The sequence below is a fragment of the Panthera onca genome, chromosome C1, assembly GCF_046562875.1.
Source record: "Panthera onca isolate mPanOnc1 chromosome C1, mPanOnc1 haplotype 2, whole genome shotgun sequence".
NCBI classification, from domain to species: Eukaryota; Metazoa; Chordata; class Mammalia; order Carnivora; family Felidae; genus Panthera; species Panthera onca.
Window position 1 is genome coordinate 149,861,870 of NC_138346.1, and position 16,392 is coordinate 149,878,261.

Genomic DNA, 16,392 nt, shown 5'->3' on the forward strand with positions numbered 1-16,392 from the left:
ATTGTGTAAAAACTACAAATAATGTCCCTTGATCATCTGAAATGCTATTAAATAATAGGGACTTGGCTTAAATGTGAAATAGATTTGGACTTTAGTACACTTGGCAAAAAGATGTGACCACTAACAACCTGGAAGCCCCAGTGATTCCTGAGTATGTGTTGATTTTCAGTTCTTAAATCAGTTCTTTAATTTTAAAGGAGACAGAACCAAAGAAAGACTTGAATCCTCACGTTTTTCATTAATTAAATTGAACTAAATTAATTGAAGTTATTTATCGAATGAATATTCGTTACATGTTTGCATGTTAAATCCTGGAGGGTAGAGGTGTGTATCTCTTTTCTAGTAGCCCAGGTATATTGCTACAAACTTTGGAGTCATAAGAGTTTATTTTGAGTACTGCTTCTTCCATTTATGAACCAGTTGATCTTGGGCAAATTACTTTTCTGAGTTATATAGTTTTCAAGATATTTCCACCATTACTCAATCCTTATGAGCAGTTAACTGGATTGATATTATCACCACATTCAGAAAGGGTTACCTGCTTTCCTACCTTTGGTGGGTAGCATGGTATAGGGGAGACAGGTTAAGAGCATGGATTTTAGTATTAGATTGACTTAAATTTGAATACTACAGCTAGCACCTTGACCATATTCCTCACTTTTTCTGCCTTATGGAAATAGTCATTTTCTTAACATTGTTGTGGAGGTTAAGGGCTTTCTTACTGCTTTATCTTTCATTCCTGGCACATAATAGGTACTCAATAAATATTTGTTGAGTAAGTAAATGTCTGGCATAGTAGACATTCACGGGAACTTTCTTCCCTTTTGATTCCTAGTTCATTCCTGCCTCTGAACTAGATGAACTTGAAACCCAGTTTGTGTTTGAGATATTTTTAAAAATTATTATTAGCTTTTTTAAAAAATTAATCTACTTGGTTGGGTAATATTTAGGATGAAAAAAGACAAGTTTACATTTTTTAAGGGATTTTTTTTTTCAGTAGAGGAAGGTTACTGAAAGCCTTGATTATGCATGAACCTAACGTTGTGGTTGTTTCTAAGCTCCTCATAGTTTAATGTGTTTTTATCACTCTGTTACTAGGCTTTCATATTTTATTTGCTAGAATACAAGATGAATCAACCATATATACACGTGAAGTAGCAGGACTATAATTCCATAATTTAGAAACCTTTAGCATGATCTTAAATTTTTAGAAATGTTCTGTTTTAACTTTCTATGCCTAGTGAATTAGTGTTATGGTATATATTTAGTTTATTGACTGTAATTGAAGCCTGCTTTATGCAGTTCTTTGGATGTGCAAAACATTTACCTCTCTATGTGGAATTGATGTTATGTGTACATTTTTCTCAAAAAAATCTTATCGCATTACATTAACACAAACACATATCAAGCATTTGATGACGCTCATTGCACTATGAATTCCTTAATTCATTTTTTTTTTTGAGAGGGTAAGAACACATGAGTGCGGGAGGGGCAGAGGGAAAGAAACAGACAAAGAGAGAATCTTAAGCAGGCTCCACATCCAGCACAGAGCCAGACTTGGGGCTCAATCATTTGAGCATGACTTTTGATTTTGGCTCAGGTCATGATCTCAGAATCATGGGATCTAGCCCGTACCAGGCTCTGCGCTGAGCACGGAACCTGCTTAAGGTTCTCGTTCTCTCTCTCTCTCTCTCTCTCTCTCCCCCACTTGTATTTTCTCTCTCTCTCTCTCAAATAAAATAAAAAAATTTTTAAAAAGAAAAATAAAATTATTCAAAATATGAATTAAAGTCATACTGTGTACAAAGCATTCTATATAAGCTTAAGTGTGTTTTGCGTGGGGTACGTCTTTGTTAGCCCAGATATGTTTATAAAGGCAATCTTAGAGTTTGTTTATTCATTTTCTTAGAATTCTTATGTCACTTTTACTAGTAGTCTAAATAATAAAAATTATTTTTAGTGAAAAAGCCAAAATGTTTCTTGTTTCATTTTAGTCTCCAAATGTGTAATACTACTTTTCCTTCTTTTTTTCCTTTTAAAAATATTAGTTTTTTCTTTTTTTTTTTATTTAAATTTTAGTTAACATATAGTGCAATATTGGCTTAAAGAATAGAATTTAGTGATTCATCACTTACATACAATACCCAGTGCTCATCACAAGTGCCGGTATGGCCCATCTCCCACCCACCTCCTACTATCAACCCATAGTTTGTTCTCCAGTCATTAAGAGTCTCTTGTGGTTTGTTTCCCTCTCTCCTCTTTTTTCCCCCTTCCCACATGTTCATCTGTTTTGTTTCTTAAATTCTATATGTGAGTGAAGTCATGGTATTTGTCTTTCTCTGATTGAATTACTTTGCTTCGCATAATGCATTCTAGTTCCATCTATTTCATTGTAAATGGCAAAATTTCATTCTTTTTGGATAGCTGAGTAATATTCCATTGTTAAAAATAGTATTTTAATAACTGATCTCAAGTGACTGGTTTTTCCTGGTATCCTAGGCATTACGTTTTACTTTCTTCTTTTTCTTTGAAACAGATTTATTTGAAAATGTCTATGGGTCTTCAGTGAAGAGAAGAGAACTTGAAGATCTGAAGGATAATATTGGAATCAGAGGTCATAAGCCACTTAACAGCATCACTGTGTCAAAGAAACGCAATTGGCTATATCAGAGTACTCTGAGATCTTTTAACCTGGAAGAAGAAAATAAGAAATGCCAAGACATAAGTCATTTATCCATCTCACCTAAACATCAGTTATCACGACCTTTCCTCAAATCATCTGAAGAATATTGTACATATGTGGTGTGTAATGCTACAAATTCTTCATTATCAAAAAATTGTTCTTTAGATTTTAATGAGGAAAATGATGCAGATGATGAAGGAGAAATATGGTACAACCCCATTCCTGAGGATGATGACTTTGGTATATCAAATGCTTTGAGTTTTGGTGAGGCAGACCCTGCTGTTCTGAAGTTTCCTGCTGTTAGTTTGAGAGTATTGTCTGGTCCAGACCTAATGAAAGCAGAACAGTACACTGAAGGCTTGCTGTACTCTTCAGAACACAGAGGCAAGGTTCATACATCACAGTCAAATGAAGTGAATCCTGTTGAGTCCATCCACTCCACAGAGCTCGTGCGGCAGTACAAGCAAGGGCTTGGACACAAGACACAAGAAAGAATAATGGTAGAGGAGAGTCTCATGTTGAAATCTCCTTTTGCAGGTAAAGGTGGTCACATGTTTGCCTTCTTCTTCCATTCAATTCTTGGACAGTAGCTAAAACTAAATATAGATGTCTATTGTAGCTATGTACTTTTCCTTACAAAGTGAGTGTGTTTTCATAAAAATAAAGAAAACTTCAAAAACGTTTACAAATATTTGTATATAGATGGTGGTTTAGTTATTCCTGTCACAGACTTGATTTTGTAAGGGGTGAAGATGCTGGGGTAGTCCTACACCAACTGTTAGTGTGTCTGTCCTTAATTAGTTTCTCTTAGTTGAAAGAGTGGGATCATGAGGTGCAGAAGAAAAAGATACATTTCCTTTTTGTTTTTAATTTTTTTTAATGTTTATTTTTGAGAGAGAGAGAGGCAGACTGCAAGTGGGGGAGGGGCAGAGAGAGAGGGAGACACAGAATCTGAAGCAGGCTCCAGGCTCTGAGCTATCAGCACAGACCCCAATGCGGGGCTTGAACTCACAAACCGTTAGATCATGACCTGAGCCAAAGTTGGATGCTTAACTGACTGAGCCACCCAGGCGCCCCAAGATACATTCTTTATGTAAATCTAATTTAATTTTGCTTCATTCATTCATTCATTCATTCATTCATTCATTTATACCTAGCCTGGCTATAGCTGAAAAGTTGTATAGTCCGTGTATCAGTAGTTATTACTTTACAGTTTCATGCCTACATTTCCTCATGAACAAAGGAAAGGAAGAAGAGAAAAAATAAATGAGAGGTAAAAGTAAAGACCTCGCAAGTAGGTGGGTGTTGCAATAGTTATGGAACCTAGAAAAGAAATAATTGAAGTTTGATGCATATTAGGTTGCACCATATTAAATTGACAGTTTTTGATCTGCAGAACACTATATGAAATAGTTCAACCTAATGGCTTCTTTCTTCCTTGATTGCCTTGAGTTTTTGATGTGCTTCTTTTAAAATTTGGTCCCAGACACACTAGGAAATAGCAGAGAGCATATTTAGTTGCAAATATCAAATGTTGCCTAGAAAGCAGTTCTGTTTTACATCAAGTTGTTTTAATTTATAAAATTTCAAATGATACAGAATATTCAAAGATGTGGCATATAACAGATGCTGTCAGTATCTTGCCCATATCCCTTGGGATTTATTATTTATTTAGATGGGACAAGCCTCCATCCAAACATCAGTATCTGCATCTCTGCTTGAGGATTCTGGCAGGAGTGTTAGAGAACTTCTCTGCAGGAAGCCTAGGAGTGCCCCTCAGTGAGTGACTGTTGGAGTGCCCACCAACCAGAATTGGTATAGAACCACCTCAGCTCTCTCATGCCCTGGGTGTCATAATTCTACATCATTTCCCAGAGTTTTCTCCTGATATTGCACATGAGTTGCCCGTAGTAGTAACAGGCTTGATTGTTCTTGGATTTGCCCCTGAATTTCCTCACTTCTTGCTGATAATTATGTGCTTTACAAATAAATTACTTGGATTTGAATCCTTTTCTCAGGGATATGTGGAGGTGGAATAAATGTTATATGATAAGAGAAAAAGTGAGTTAAATAACAGTGTATACTATATTATGTCAGTTTGAAAGAAACACTGAAAAGTTATACTAGAAAAGTTAAGTATTCCCCCCCCTCCCCACTGCCATGTTAGGATTGAAGGTAATGAAAAATTTTGTGAGTGGAGCACCTGGGTGGATCAGTCAGTGAAGCATTGGACTCTTGATTTTGCCTCAGGTCATGGTCTCACGGTCATAAGATCGAGCCCCTCGTCTGGCTTACACTGACAGTGCAAAGCCTGCTTTTTTACATTTTTAAAATTAAAAAAAAAAAATTGTGTGCATTTCTAATTGTAGACTGATTTTTCAGAAGAATTTGTGGGGTTTTTTTTTTTGTAAGCTAGATGGAAAGAGGATGTAAGCTAGATGGAAAGAGGAATAAATGCTTTATGAAATAATAGTTTGGAATACAGGTTGTGATTGGAGTGGTAGGGAAGCTTGCAGGAGTATGGCAGAGAGTGATGGGTTTGTATGGTGCAGGAAAGGCAAGAGGGCATAAGAATAACAGCAAAGTTAGAAAGCCAGTGTCTGTAAAGTTACACATATTTTGATTTAAGTTGCTGTCTTCAAACTTTATTATTTTATGTTTGTGGCAAATTGTGAACCTAGAAAGACTAACAGATATTATAAAAACAAAAACAAAAACTTGAAAGTAGGGTAGAGCTGTTATTTATGTTTCCTCTCTCTCTTTTATTCTTCTTTTTAGCATCTTATTAAAATATAATAAGCACAGTCCTAAGTTGACTAAAGGAAATATTTAGTTTATTTGTATGTCATCATTTTGTTTTAGTTTGATCAGAAAGGTTACCTAAAGTGATCTGTTTTCTTTAGCAATATTAACAGAGCTGTTGAGGGGTGCCTGGGTGGCTCCGTCAGTTAAGCATTTGACTATTGGTTTTGGCTCAGGTAATGATCTCAGGGTTGTGAGATTGAGCCCCACGCTGAGGGTGGAGCCTGTTTGGGATTCTCTCTCTCCCTCCCTCTCTGCCCCTCCCCCTCTCGCTCTTGTGTGCATGCTCTCTCTCTCTCAAAATAAATAAACATCAAAAATGAGAACTGTTGAGAAATAGGCAAAGATAATGGTTGAATTTCAAAATAATTTTCTGATCAAGAAATAAAAAAGCTCGAGTATATTTAGTATCGTTGACAATTTTTTAATCATTCTAACACAATTATGACTTGTTATTTTGTTTATTAAGTCCCATATGTATATTTATGTTTTATCTAGTTGCGATCATAGCAGTCTGTTTTTGGTGTTTTTGTTTTGTTTTGTTCGAGAAAGGGAGAGCATGCCCCTTCCCCCACACCCCCATGTACAGGGGAGGGGCAGAGGGAGAGGGAGAGAGAGAGAATCTCAAGCAGGCTCCTTGCCCAGTTTGATGCCTGACTTGGGGCTCAATCACATGACTTGAGGTCATGACTTGAGCCGAAATCGAGTTGAATGCTTAACTGACTGAGCTCCCCAGGTGCCCCTGTTTTTGGTTTTTGATATTTCCACTTGATGTTTTCATCTTGTATTGTTACATGTAGATTAACATTATTGTTTACCAATTTTATAATATTTAATAGGGTTGGTGTGTCCTAATCTATTTGACTGGTTATGTTGGGTGTTAATAGATTATTTCCACTACTAGAGGAGTGATCATCATCATGATCTATTTCACTTTATTTGGATTAATTACTAGTATCATTACTGGGTTTTTATGGCTGGTAACTATTATAGTAATTCCTATATTATATTTCCTAAAAGGTTTACCACTTTACAGGCAACTGACAATTGGTTGGTTGATTAATTGATTTACTCTATAAACGCTCAATTTCTGCTGTGTGCCAGTTACACACAGTTCTAGGTGCTGAAGGAATTTGCCAGTTTCACTTGATTCTAGCCTGGTTTATGGATTTACAAAGATTTTCATTTTGTACTTTCCCTGTATAGCTAGTCTGTGATTTGATTAGTATAATTTTGGTTTAATTTTAAGCAATTATTGAATTTGGTAGTATTTCAGCTCTTGGGTTTTATAAAAACAAAGCATTTTTATTTTAATAAGTTTAGTCTTGTCTGAAGTAGAAATTGCTAACATACACAGTATTTCATTTTAATAGTTAAAGACTTCAGTAAGAATATTTAATGCATGATGTGTAAAAAAAGTCAAAATGTTAAATTAACTCCGTAATACTTTAATAGAACCTAGAGCAATTTAATATACTGGATAGCTTTTTAAGCCGTTGACAAAATAGATTGTAGACTACAGCAGGACTCTGATTACTATAGAATGTTTTAGGCCAGTAAACCAATAGAATTGTACTACAATTTACAGTACAAGGGAATGCTTTGTCTAGTTTATCAAATATTCCATTTCTTATTTGTTATTTACCAGAAAGGCCCCGCAGGCATACTTAAAATAGTCCTTTCTCTATAAAGAAACCACTTCTTTGTTTTTAGGACACATAAAGAGGGGTGGAGGGAGATTATATTAGCACTTTAAAAGAAAGGTCATTTAATCTATCGATTTTGAAATGAATTAATACTCTTTCGTTATTTTAATTGTGAAATGTAGTATTTCATAGAGTAACCTCTGATATTAGGGTCATTAGAGATCTTTATAAGGAATAGTTAGAGGAAGTGTGAAAAACCCATTTAAATTTTAAATAATTTAAATCATAGATTGTTTCATTTATTCTTTTTTTTTTTTTAAGTAAGCTCGAAGCCCAGCCCCAAGATCTAGAGTCACATGCTGTCCTGAGTGAGCCAGCCAGGCACCCCTAAATTGTTTCTTTAAAGAAACAGTTTAAACTTATATAATAGATTTTAGAAGTTATTTTCATTTTGCTTTATTAAACACTTAAATAGGAACAGTTTCACATTTTAAAATAAAATTGATTAGTCAGTTTATACATTTTTTTTTTTTTAACTGAGGCATTGAAAGTTTAAGGTTGAGGGGCCCCTTGGTGGCTCCTCAGTCAGTTAAGTGGGTTATGCGTCTGACTCTTGATTTTGGCTCAGGTCATGAGTTTGTGAGTTTGTGAGTTTGAGCCCTGCGTCTGGCTGGCGCTGACAGCCTGGAGCCTGGCTGGGATTCTGTCTTTCCCTCTCTTTCCCCCCTTCCCTCCCTCCTTCTCTCTAAATAAATAAGTAAATAAACAAACTTAAAAAAAAGAAAAAAGAAAGTTTAAGGTTAAATGGAATATTTTATTTAAAAACAAACATTTATTTATTTTTGAGAGAGGGAAGGGTTGGGGGAGGGGCAGAGAGAGAGGGAGACAGAGGATCTGAAGTGGGCTCTGGGCTGACAGCAGAGAGCCTAATGCACCCAAACTCATGAACCATGAGATCATGACCTGAGCTGAAGTTAGGTGCTTAACCTACTGAGCCATCCAGGTGCCCCTTAACTTCTTAATAATGGTTAAGAAGCCACCATTAAAAATCAATTTAATGTATATGTATAGACAGAAAAATGTTTAGAAGGATGGAAGTACTCTAAAGTACAGTATTTAAGAATATAGGCTCTGAAGGCCTATGCTTAGGTTTGAATTGTACCTGTTTCTGCCACTTAGCTGCTTTGTGATCTTAAACAAATCAGCTCTGTGCATGAGGTCCTTGTCTGGAGGATGGGATGCTTGTGGTATCTTAACTCTTAAGGCTATTTCAAGAATTAAATCAGAATCTGTGCATACTAAGTGTTAAATTAATTTTTCATACTTTGTCTAGCTCAATAAATGTTGGCTAGTGCTATAAATATTAACAATTTACTGTTAAACTACTTTGGATATTATTTTCATCTCACTATTTATAATGACTCATCTCTTAATAGCTCAGTTTAGGCTATTTGGATTTCTTTGTATCTTTTAAAAACTTTTTATTGTAAACCTGGATAATTTTGACATTTAGGGGGGAAAAAAGCTATTTTTGTGTGGAGAAAAAAAATAAAAAACATTTCAATGCTTTACTCTTCATGAAAACTGAGACGATAACAAAACTTATTTATGTCTCTGTACTGTTATTTAATATATTGAAATTGCAAGGAAAAGCCCTAATTTAGCTTTTGAAGTTCCAGGGAATTATTGTATATAAATAATAAAAGAAAGAAAATGTCTTTATAGTTTTTAAAATTATTCAGTTAGCTTTATGATATTCAATATTCAGTTATTCTTTTTTTTTTTTTTTTTAAGTTTTATTTTTTTAATTTACATTCACATTAGTTAGCATATAGTACAACGATTTCAGGAGTGAATTCCTTAGTGCCCCTTACCCAGTTAGCCCATCCCCCCTCCCACACCCCCTCCAGTAACCCTGTTTGTTCTCCATATTTATGAGTCTCTTGTGCTTTGTCCCCTCCCTGTTTTTATATTATTTTTGTTTCCCTTCCCTTACGTTCATCTGTTTTGTCTCTTAAAGTCCTCATATGAGTAAAGTCCTATGATATTTGTCTTTCTCTGACTGACTAATCAATATTCAATTATTCTTGATTAACTGTGTTTCATTCTATGTATAATCTTTCGTGATATGTTCTGAGGGAACATCGAAGAAAGAAAGGGCTCTTAGTTGTCAAAATTATAAACTTGTTCGGTTTTTGGGGTGCCTGGGTGGCTCAGTCATAAAGCATTTGACTTGATCTCAGCTCAGGTCTTAATCTCAGGGTGGTGAGTTCAAGCCCCGTGTTGGGCTCTGCATTGGGCATTAAGCCTACTTAAAAAAAAAAAGTAAATAAATAATAATAATAAGCTTGTTTTGTTTTTAACTTTTTTAAAAAAAACCACTGCTATGTGATAAAATTTAGTTTTTAGAGAAGTATAAACAAATGTTCTTTTATTAGAGTAGGATTTCTTTTTTCTTTTTAAAATTGGAGTAGGATTTCTAAATAAACACTCAAATAGATAATATGCCAAAATAAACATATCAAAATAGGAAGCTTTCCTAGTCTCCTCTGATATCCACTGTTCATGGTTATAAAATAACATACTCCCTGAATTATATTGCAGTGGGAAAGATTTAAAAGGAATCTATATTACCCTTCCTCCAAACCTTTAAAGTAGAAAAGAAGATGGAGACCAAGATGCTTCTTTCCACCCTAAGCCATTTGGAAATCCCGACCCCCCTTTCTTTAAGATTTTATTTTTATGTAATCTCTATACTCAGCATGAGGCTAAAACTCACAATCTCAAGATCAAGAGTCACTTGCTCTACCTACTGAGCCATCTAGGCACCCCTGGAAATCCTTGATATTGTGTTTGAAGGTGGTAATGGAGATTTACCTAAACTTGTAACTTACTAAATCTCCCCAGTGTGATAAAACAAGGGAGAAATTTCTGTCCATGGGAGAGTCTGTTTAGTTGATGATTTATAAAGTAGGAATCAAAACATATCACCTTATAATATCTTTTTTTTTTTTTTTTTTTTTTTTTTTAAAGGTCCTGGGATCCTAGGTGCTACAAATAAGACTGAACTGGGAGCTACCGAATTATCTTCTCCAAGCCCTAGCCCTGTGAAAAAAAGCAGTTCAATTAACTGGTCTTTCCCAGATAAAATAAAATCTCCACGAACTGTGAGGAAACTTTCCATGAAAATGAAAAGGTTGCCAGAACTTAGCCGAAAACTGAGTGTTAAAGGAACTTTGAATTACATGAACAATCCAGATAATACTCCTTCCTTGTCTAAATGTACCTGTCGAGAAATTCATCATGCCAATATTCTACCTTCTGGGAACACAACCACAGCTGCTAAGAGGAATGTCATAAGTCGGTACCATCTGGATACCAGTGTATCTTCTCAGCACAGCTACCAGAAGAAAACATCTGTGAGTTCTAAGTATTCCTGCAAAGGTGGTTACCTCAGTGATGGAGATTCACCTGAACTTATAACTAAATCTAGCAAACATGGATCTGACAACAAATTTGGAAAGGGAAAAGAAATAATTCCAAGTAGTTGCAGCAAGAGTGAAATAGACATTGATGCTTTTAGACATTATAGTTTTTCTGATCAACCTAAGTGTTCTCAGTACATATCTGGGCTCATGAGTGTGCATTTCTATGGTGCTGAGGATTTAAAACCACCTCGGATAGATTCAAAAGATGTCTTTTGTGCAATTCAGGTAGATTCAGTAAACAAAGCAAGAACAGCTTTGCTCACATGTCGGACAACATTTTTAGACATGGATCATACTTTCAACATAGAAATTGAAAATGCACAGCATTTGAAATTAGTAGTATTCAGTTGGGAACCGACTCCAAGAAAAAATCGAGTGTGTTGTCACGGAACTGTTGTTCTCCCCACCTTATTCAGAGTGACAAAGACACATCAGTTGGCTGTCAAACTTGAGCCTAGAGGTCTTATTTATGTGAAAGTGACTCTTCTGGAACAGTGGGATAATTCTCTTCCTGGACTGGCTATAAATCGAGAACCAGTAATATTTGGTGTTGATATTCGAAAAGTTGTAGAGAAAGAAAATACAGGACTGAAGGTGCCACTTCTGATACAAAAATGTATTATGGAAATTGAAAAGAGAGGCTGTCAGGTATTATTTCAGTTTCTCTACTACCTCCCGATGTATTTATCTACCTTAATTAATTAAATTTATAGTAGGTCTTGGGGGAAGGGATTCAAGGTAAGGTTAAAAAAATCTAATTTAGACATTTTCTCTCCTGTTTTTAAAATTTATCCCATTATTGTTTAGGGTATAATTCACATCTTCACCTACATTGTCAGTGAGCAATTGAGGGCATGCTAGATGGTTCCACAATTTATGTTGTGATGCAGAATTATGTGGGTTTTATACCTACTATCAGGATTGCTTTACAATGACATTCCTAAGAAAAGCCAGAGCTATGATAGGCAAAGACTAATTCATTTAAGGAATGTTTCTGCATGGTTTGACATTCCTGTGGTACAAAATTCCAACAGTGAATCTTAAAACCCTGCTATACTCCTAAAACTAACTCCCTGCCCTTGTTCCCAACTCTTCCTCATCCCACACTTCAGGAAGCATACATAAGCTTATTTGTCTCTGAACTTTGGGATAGTTTGGAGGATAAGGAGAGGTCCTACTAATAACATGTCTCATTCTCTCTTCCTTTTAAGTGAGAAGGTAAAATAAAATAAAATAAAATAAAATAAAATAAAATAAAATAAAATAAAATAAAATTTAAAAATGTAAAAGCAGCCCATTAAAGGAAACAAAAACCCTGGTGTTATATATAATAAGATATGTAATGTTAACCAGTTGTAGACCTTATCTTTTTTTCATTAATACATGTGGACTGTGACAATGAGAAAAAACATATCATTCAGGATGTTATTCTGAGGTGCAAGTAATAGTTTAAATTAAAAAATTAAGCCTAAAATTAGATATTCTGAAGTATTTCTGCTTTAATACTATCAGAATTTGTGACATTGATTAAAAACATCAGAGGTAAATATCAACGAATCAGAATTATGATTTCTTTATGTGTAGAAAAGAGTTTTAAAATAACTCACCTTGAACCTGATGTGGAAACTACAGAAACAGTGTAAGTAAGTTAGTGGGGTTTTGTATTAAGATGCAGGAAACTTGGGTACCGGTTTCTCCTCCATTATTAATTAGCTGTGTGATGTTGGGCAAGTCACTTAATCTCTGTGGGCCTTATTTGCTTATATCTATAAAAGTAGATGCAGTAGTTTCCTGAAGGTAAGAGGTACATCTGAGCTTTTGAAACCTCTTCTCTATTATTCAGATAGAGTTTATATTTTCTATATGAGAATACGGCTTTTAGTTTCCAATCCAACTTTTGGTCCAGTTACTTTTTCTTAAGGTTCTCTGTTTTTCTCCCATTTTTTTTTTCAGGCAACATGTAGAAAGGTCAGAGATTAGGCCAATTTCAAATTATTAAACGTTTACAACTGAATTTTAAAATAAGTAACTCAAATAGCACTGTACTTTTACAATCTATTTTCTGAGATAGTTTATAAAGAATGGGTATATAAAACTTATAATTTTTTCATGAATTTTTATTTATTCAATTTGTTACCATCAATTATAGTCATTATTCTTTGAAGCTTAAATTATCCCAAGTTTGGCTAGGGAGTGCCTCTTGCAACTAGCTACTGATTGCTTTGTTATATCCCCAGTAGCGTTTGAGCATTTCTTTTCTTTATGACTAAGACTGTTGTAATTTATTTTAAATACCAACAAAATATTTTTAGCAATGCTTTTTATTTCTATACTTAAAGTTTAGAAATAGTATTTTATTAAAGAATTATTTCCTATGAACTAAAAAATAAAATTTATAGTAGTCCATTTGGAACTGCAATTTTTAAACACCTTTTTTTGTTTGTTTGTTTGTTTCGTTTCTTTTGCTTTTTCTCTCTCTCCCCTGCCCTGCCAGAGAAAGAGGCTTATTGTGTCTGTATTTTACAGACTAGCACACTGCTTAAATTTTGGTTACCTTTTTAGTCAGTAATTATTCTTGTGTTTGTTATCAGGAGCATCAGGTTTTAACAGTCATACAAAAATAGTTTGTGGCATCTTCCAAATGCTTTGAAGGCTATTACCACCTATCCCCTGCTTTCAATGGGAAAAATTACGATGGAAATCATACTCCTGGTTTATCCAGTACAGATTCTATCCCTGATAGGGGCATCAAGCATGTACTTGAAGTGTTTGATTTAAGAAGTCAGCCTCTGAAATTAGGGGTATATCCTAAAGTGTCTTTTCCTTGAAATCTCTGTATTAGATCTATCTTCTTTTATTCACCTTTAAAAATTACCTTTGTATTTTCAGCTTTTGGTAACATGGACAACATGTTACCATTAATTTATTACTTACTATTGAAGTATTGCTTTCTTTAACTTGTTCTAGGTTCACCTCCTTCTCAAGTTCAAGGGGATACATCTTTATTATGGGATTTTGTGACACTTAAGTGTGCCTACACCAGAAGGGCTCCACTCAATCAAATTAGTTTCTTCTAATATGATAGCATTTTCTTTGATCCTGTTAAAATTTTAGTTTCATTTTCTGGATCATCTGTGGTTCTACCATGTCTTGTGATGATGTGACCAACATAGGACATGCTATTCTCAATGCAAACGCACTATGAATTTGTATAAGAATAGGAAATTTCCTTCTAAGTACATTCCTTAGTTTCCCATATTACGTCCATCCTTTTGAATGTAGCAGCACCTTGCATTACCTTCTCTCAGAAATAGTTGTAGTTTCCTTAGTATCTTTCAATTAATACTTAATAGCTTATCATCTCAACTATTTTGGATAATATTTCTCTATGTCCATTAGTAACATTTTCCTATATCAAGACCCACCTTTTGTATTCTATCAGTTATGTAATGATTTGGAGAGGTTTGTATCATAAGTACACCTGGAAATTTCATTTGTGTACTCCTTTTCCTAGATTGTTTATATGATTTTTTATTTTATTTTTTTTTTTTTTAACGTTTATTTATTTTTGAGACAGAGAGAGACAGAGCATGAATGGGGGAGGGGCAGAGAGAGAGGGAGACACAGAATCGGAAGCAGGCTCCAGGCTCTGAGCCATCAGCCCAGAGCCCGACGCGGGGCTCGAACTCACGGACTGTGAGATCGTGACCTGAGCTGAAGTCGGAGGCTTAACCGACTGAGCCACCCAGGCGCCCCTGTTTATATGATTTTAAAGTGATTCCTGGTTCAAATCTTTGGGGATCCTCACTGTTAGTTTTTACTTTTTTCTGTCTTGAAATAATTTCTTTATAACTTCCTTCAACTCAAGGTGATTCAGCTTCCTAAACAGTCTTTGATGTGGAAATATAATCAACAACCACGTATTTTTCTTAATTTTCTTGAAGGTTTTTTTTTTTTTTAACTCTGATTGCTTAATCAGTCATGTTTTCTCTTTACAGATACAGTGCTGATTTCTTCTCAGTGACTTTATAGTGAACTTCCTAAGACTTAGTATTTTATCTCCTATATGAACTGTGTTTAAAAAATGAATCTTTTTAATGTAGGGTGGGTGGTATCTGTGTATCTTATATACATTTTGAACTAAAGGTTTAATTTTAATTTTAATATATTTTAATTGAATTTCCTCTGTCCCTTTATAATCAATTAACTTAGTAAGTTAAAAAATTCATTTCTTCCTGAGGATCTTTTTTTTCTTCTAAAAAGGTAACTTCACACAAATAGTATATTGGAATTTTATTTCAATGGTATTACTTTTTTATGGATAAATAAATTGAGTTTAAAGAGATTAAATAATTTGCCCAAATTCACTAAGCAAAGAGTTACAGAGTGAGACTATATGGAATCCCAAACCCTTGTTTAACCACTGTGCTGCATTTCTTCAGTTCAGGGAAAAGATGTGAAAAGGCATGACCTTGGGGCATGGAGATATTGGTTGAGCATATAAGACTAAAGGGAAGGGCTTGTATCTTAAGATAGCCAGCATTATAGAAATCATAGTATATTGTCTGAATTTAAATGAAAGAATATAGAATGTTTTTATTAAACTGATGAATATAGTCTATGGTGAGATTTCAAAAGCTGTTTGAGGTATTTTTAATTAAATGTCATCAGAACATATTTGATTACCAAGTTCATGTGACTTAAATATTTTGTGCTGTTATATCTTCTCATTATCAAATTTATCATAATGTGGCCATAATTTTATTTCTAGGTAGTAGGCCTGTACCGATTATGTGGTTCGGCAGCAGTCAAGAAAGAACTTCGAGAGGCTTTTGAGAGAGATAGCAAAGCTGTTGGTCTGTGTGAAAACCAGTACCCAGATATAAATGTAATAACAGGTAATAAATAGTTTTTATTCTCTGTACACATTCTGGAAAGACTACATCTGTAGGAAAAGGACTTAAAATACTATTTTGTAGCCTAAATTTAATTGGGTTTTATTCTGAAGTCTTATTTTCCTTCCTTCACAAACATTGTATTATTTTCTGTGGGGAGGTAGTACCAAGATATGGTCCTTGCCCTCAAACAACCAATAAATATTGGGGGGAAATACGACCTATGTTAAATTAGCTATTACTAGGTAGCAGAAAGAAAAAGGTACATTTTCTTCATAGAAGGATAAATAAAACACCATCAGAGTTCAGTTTGATTGTCACCAGGTCATGTAAAGGGCATTGACCATTTGGATAGAGAATTCAGATTTATTTACTAGGCAGAGGGGACCCATCAAAGATTTTTTTATTTATTTTTGAGAGACAGAGAGAGGCAGAGCATTAGCAGGGGAGGGGGAGAGAGAGAGAGAGATACAGAATCTGAAGCAGGCTCCAGGCTCGGAGCTGTTTGTTAGCGTGGGGCCCGAACTCACGAACTGCAAGACCATGACCTGAGCTGAAGTTGGACCCTCAACCGACTGAGCCACCCAGGCGCCCCCCCATCAAAGATTTTTCAGCAGGGGAGTGAAATCTTTAGAGAGATAGTCTTCAGGAATATTAATCTGGCAACTCTATGTGACGGATTGTAATTAAAAGAAACCAGAGGACAGAAGACTAATTAGCTTTGCTGATAGCAGTAGTACCAGCAAAGAGGTGATAAGAGCTGAAGGAGTCTTGTAGCAGTAACAATAGGAAAGAATAGAACTGAAAGGATATGAAGAAAGAGAGGGCCCAGACAAGCATGACTTTGACGCCTTGTTGATTTGGTACCATTTGCAGAA

At 34.9% G+C, this 16,392-nt stretch overlaps 1 protein-coding gene across 2 annotated transcripts in view; it reads left to right on the plus strand.

Moving 5' to 3' along the window:
- Positions 1–16,392, plus strand: part of SYDE2 (synapse defective Rho GTPase homolog 2) — a 52,337-nt gene that overhangs the window by 9,706 nt on the left and 26,239 nt on the right. For both annotated transcript variants that reach the window (XM_060625395.3, XM_060625396.3), the window contains exons 2-4: positions 2,537–3,220; positions 10,165–11,267; positions 15,391–15,517. In XM_060625395.3, the coding sequence (XP_060481378.3) occupies positions 2,537–3,220; positions 10,165–11,267; positions 15,391–15,517 (1,914 nt within the window). The remainder of the gene's footprint in view (positions 1–2,536; positions 3,221–10,164; positions 11,268–15,390; positions 15,518–16,392) is intronic.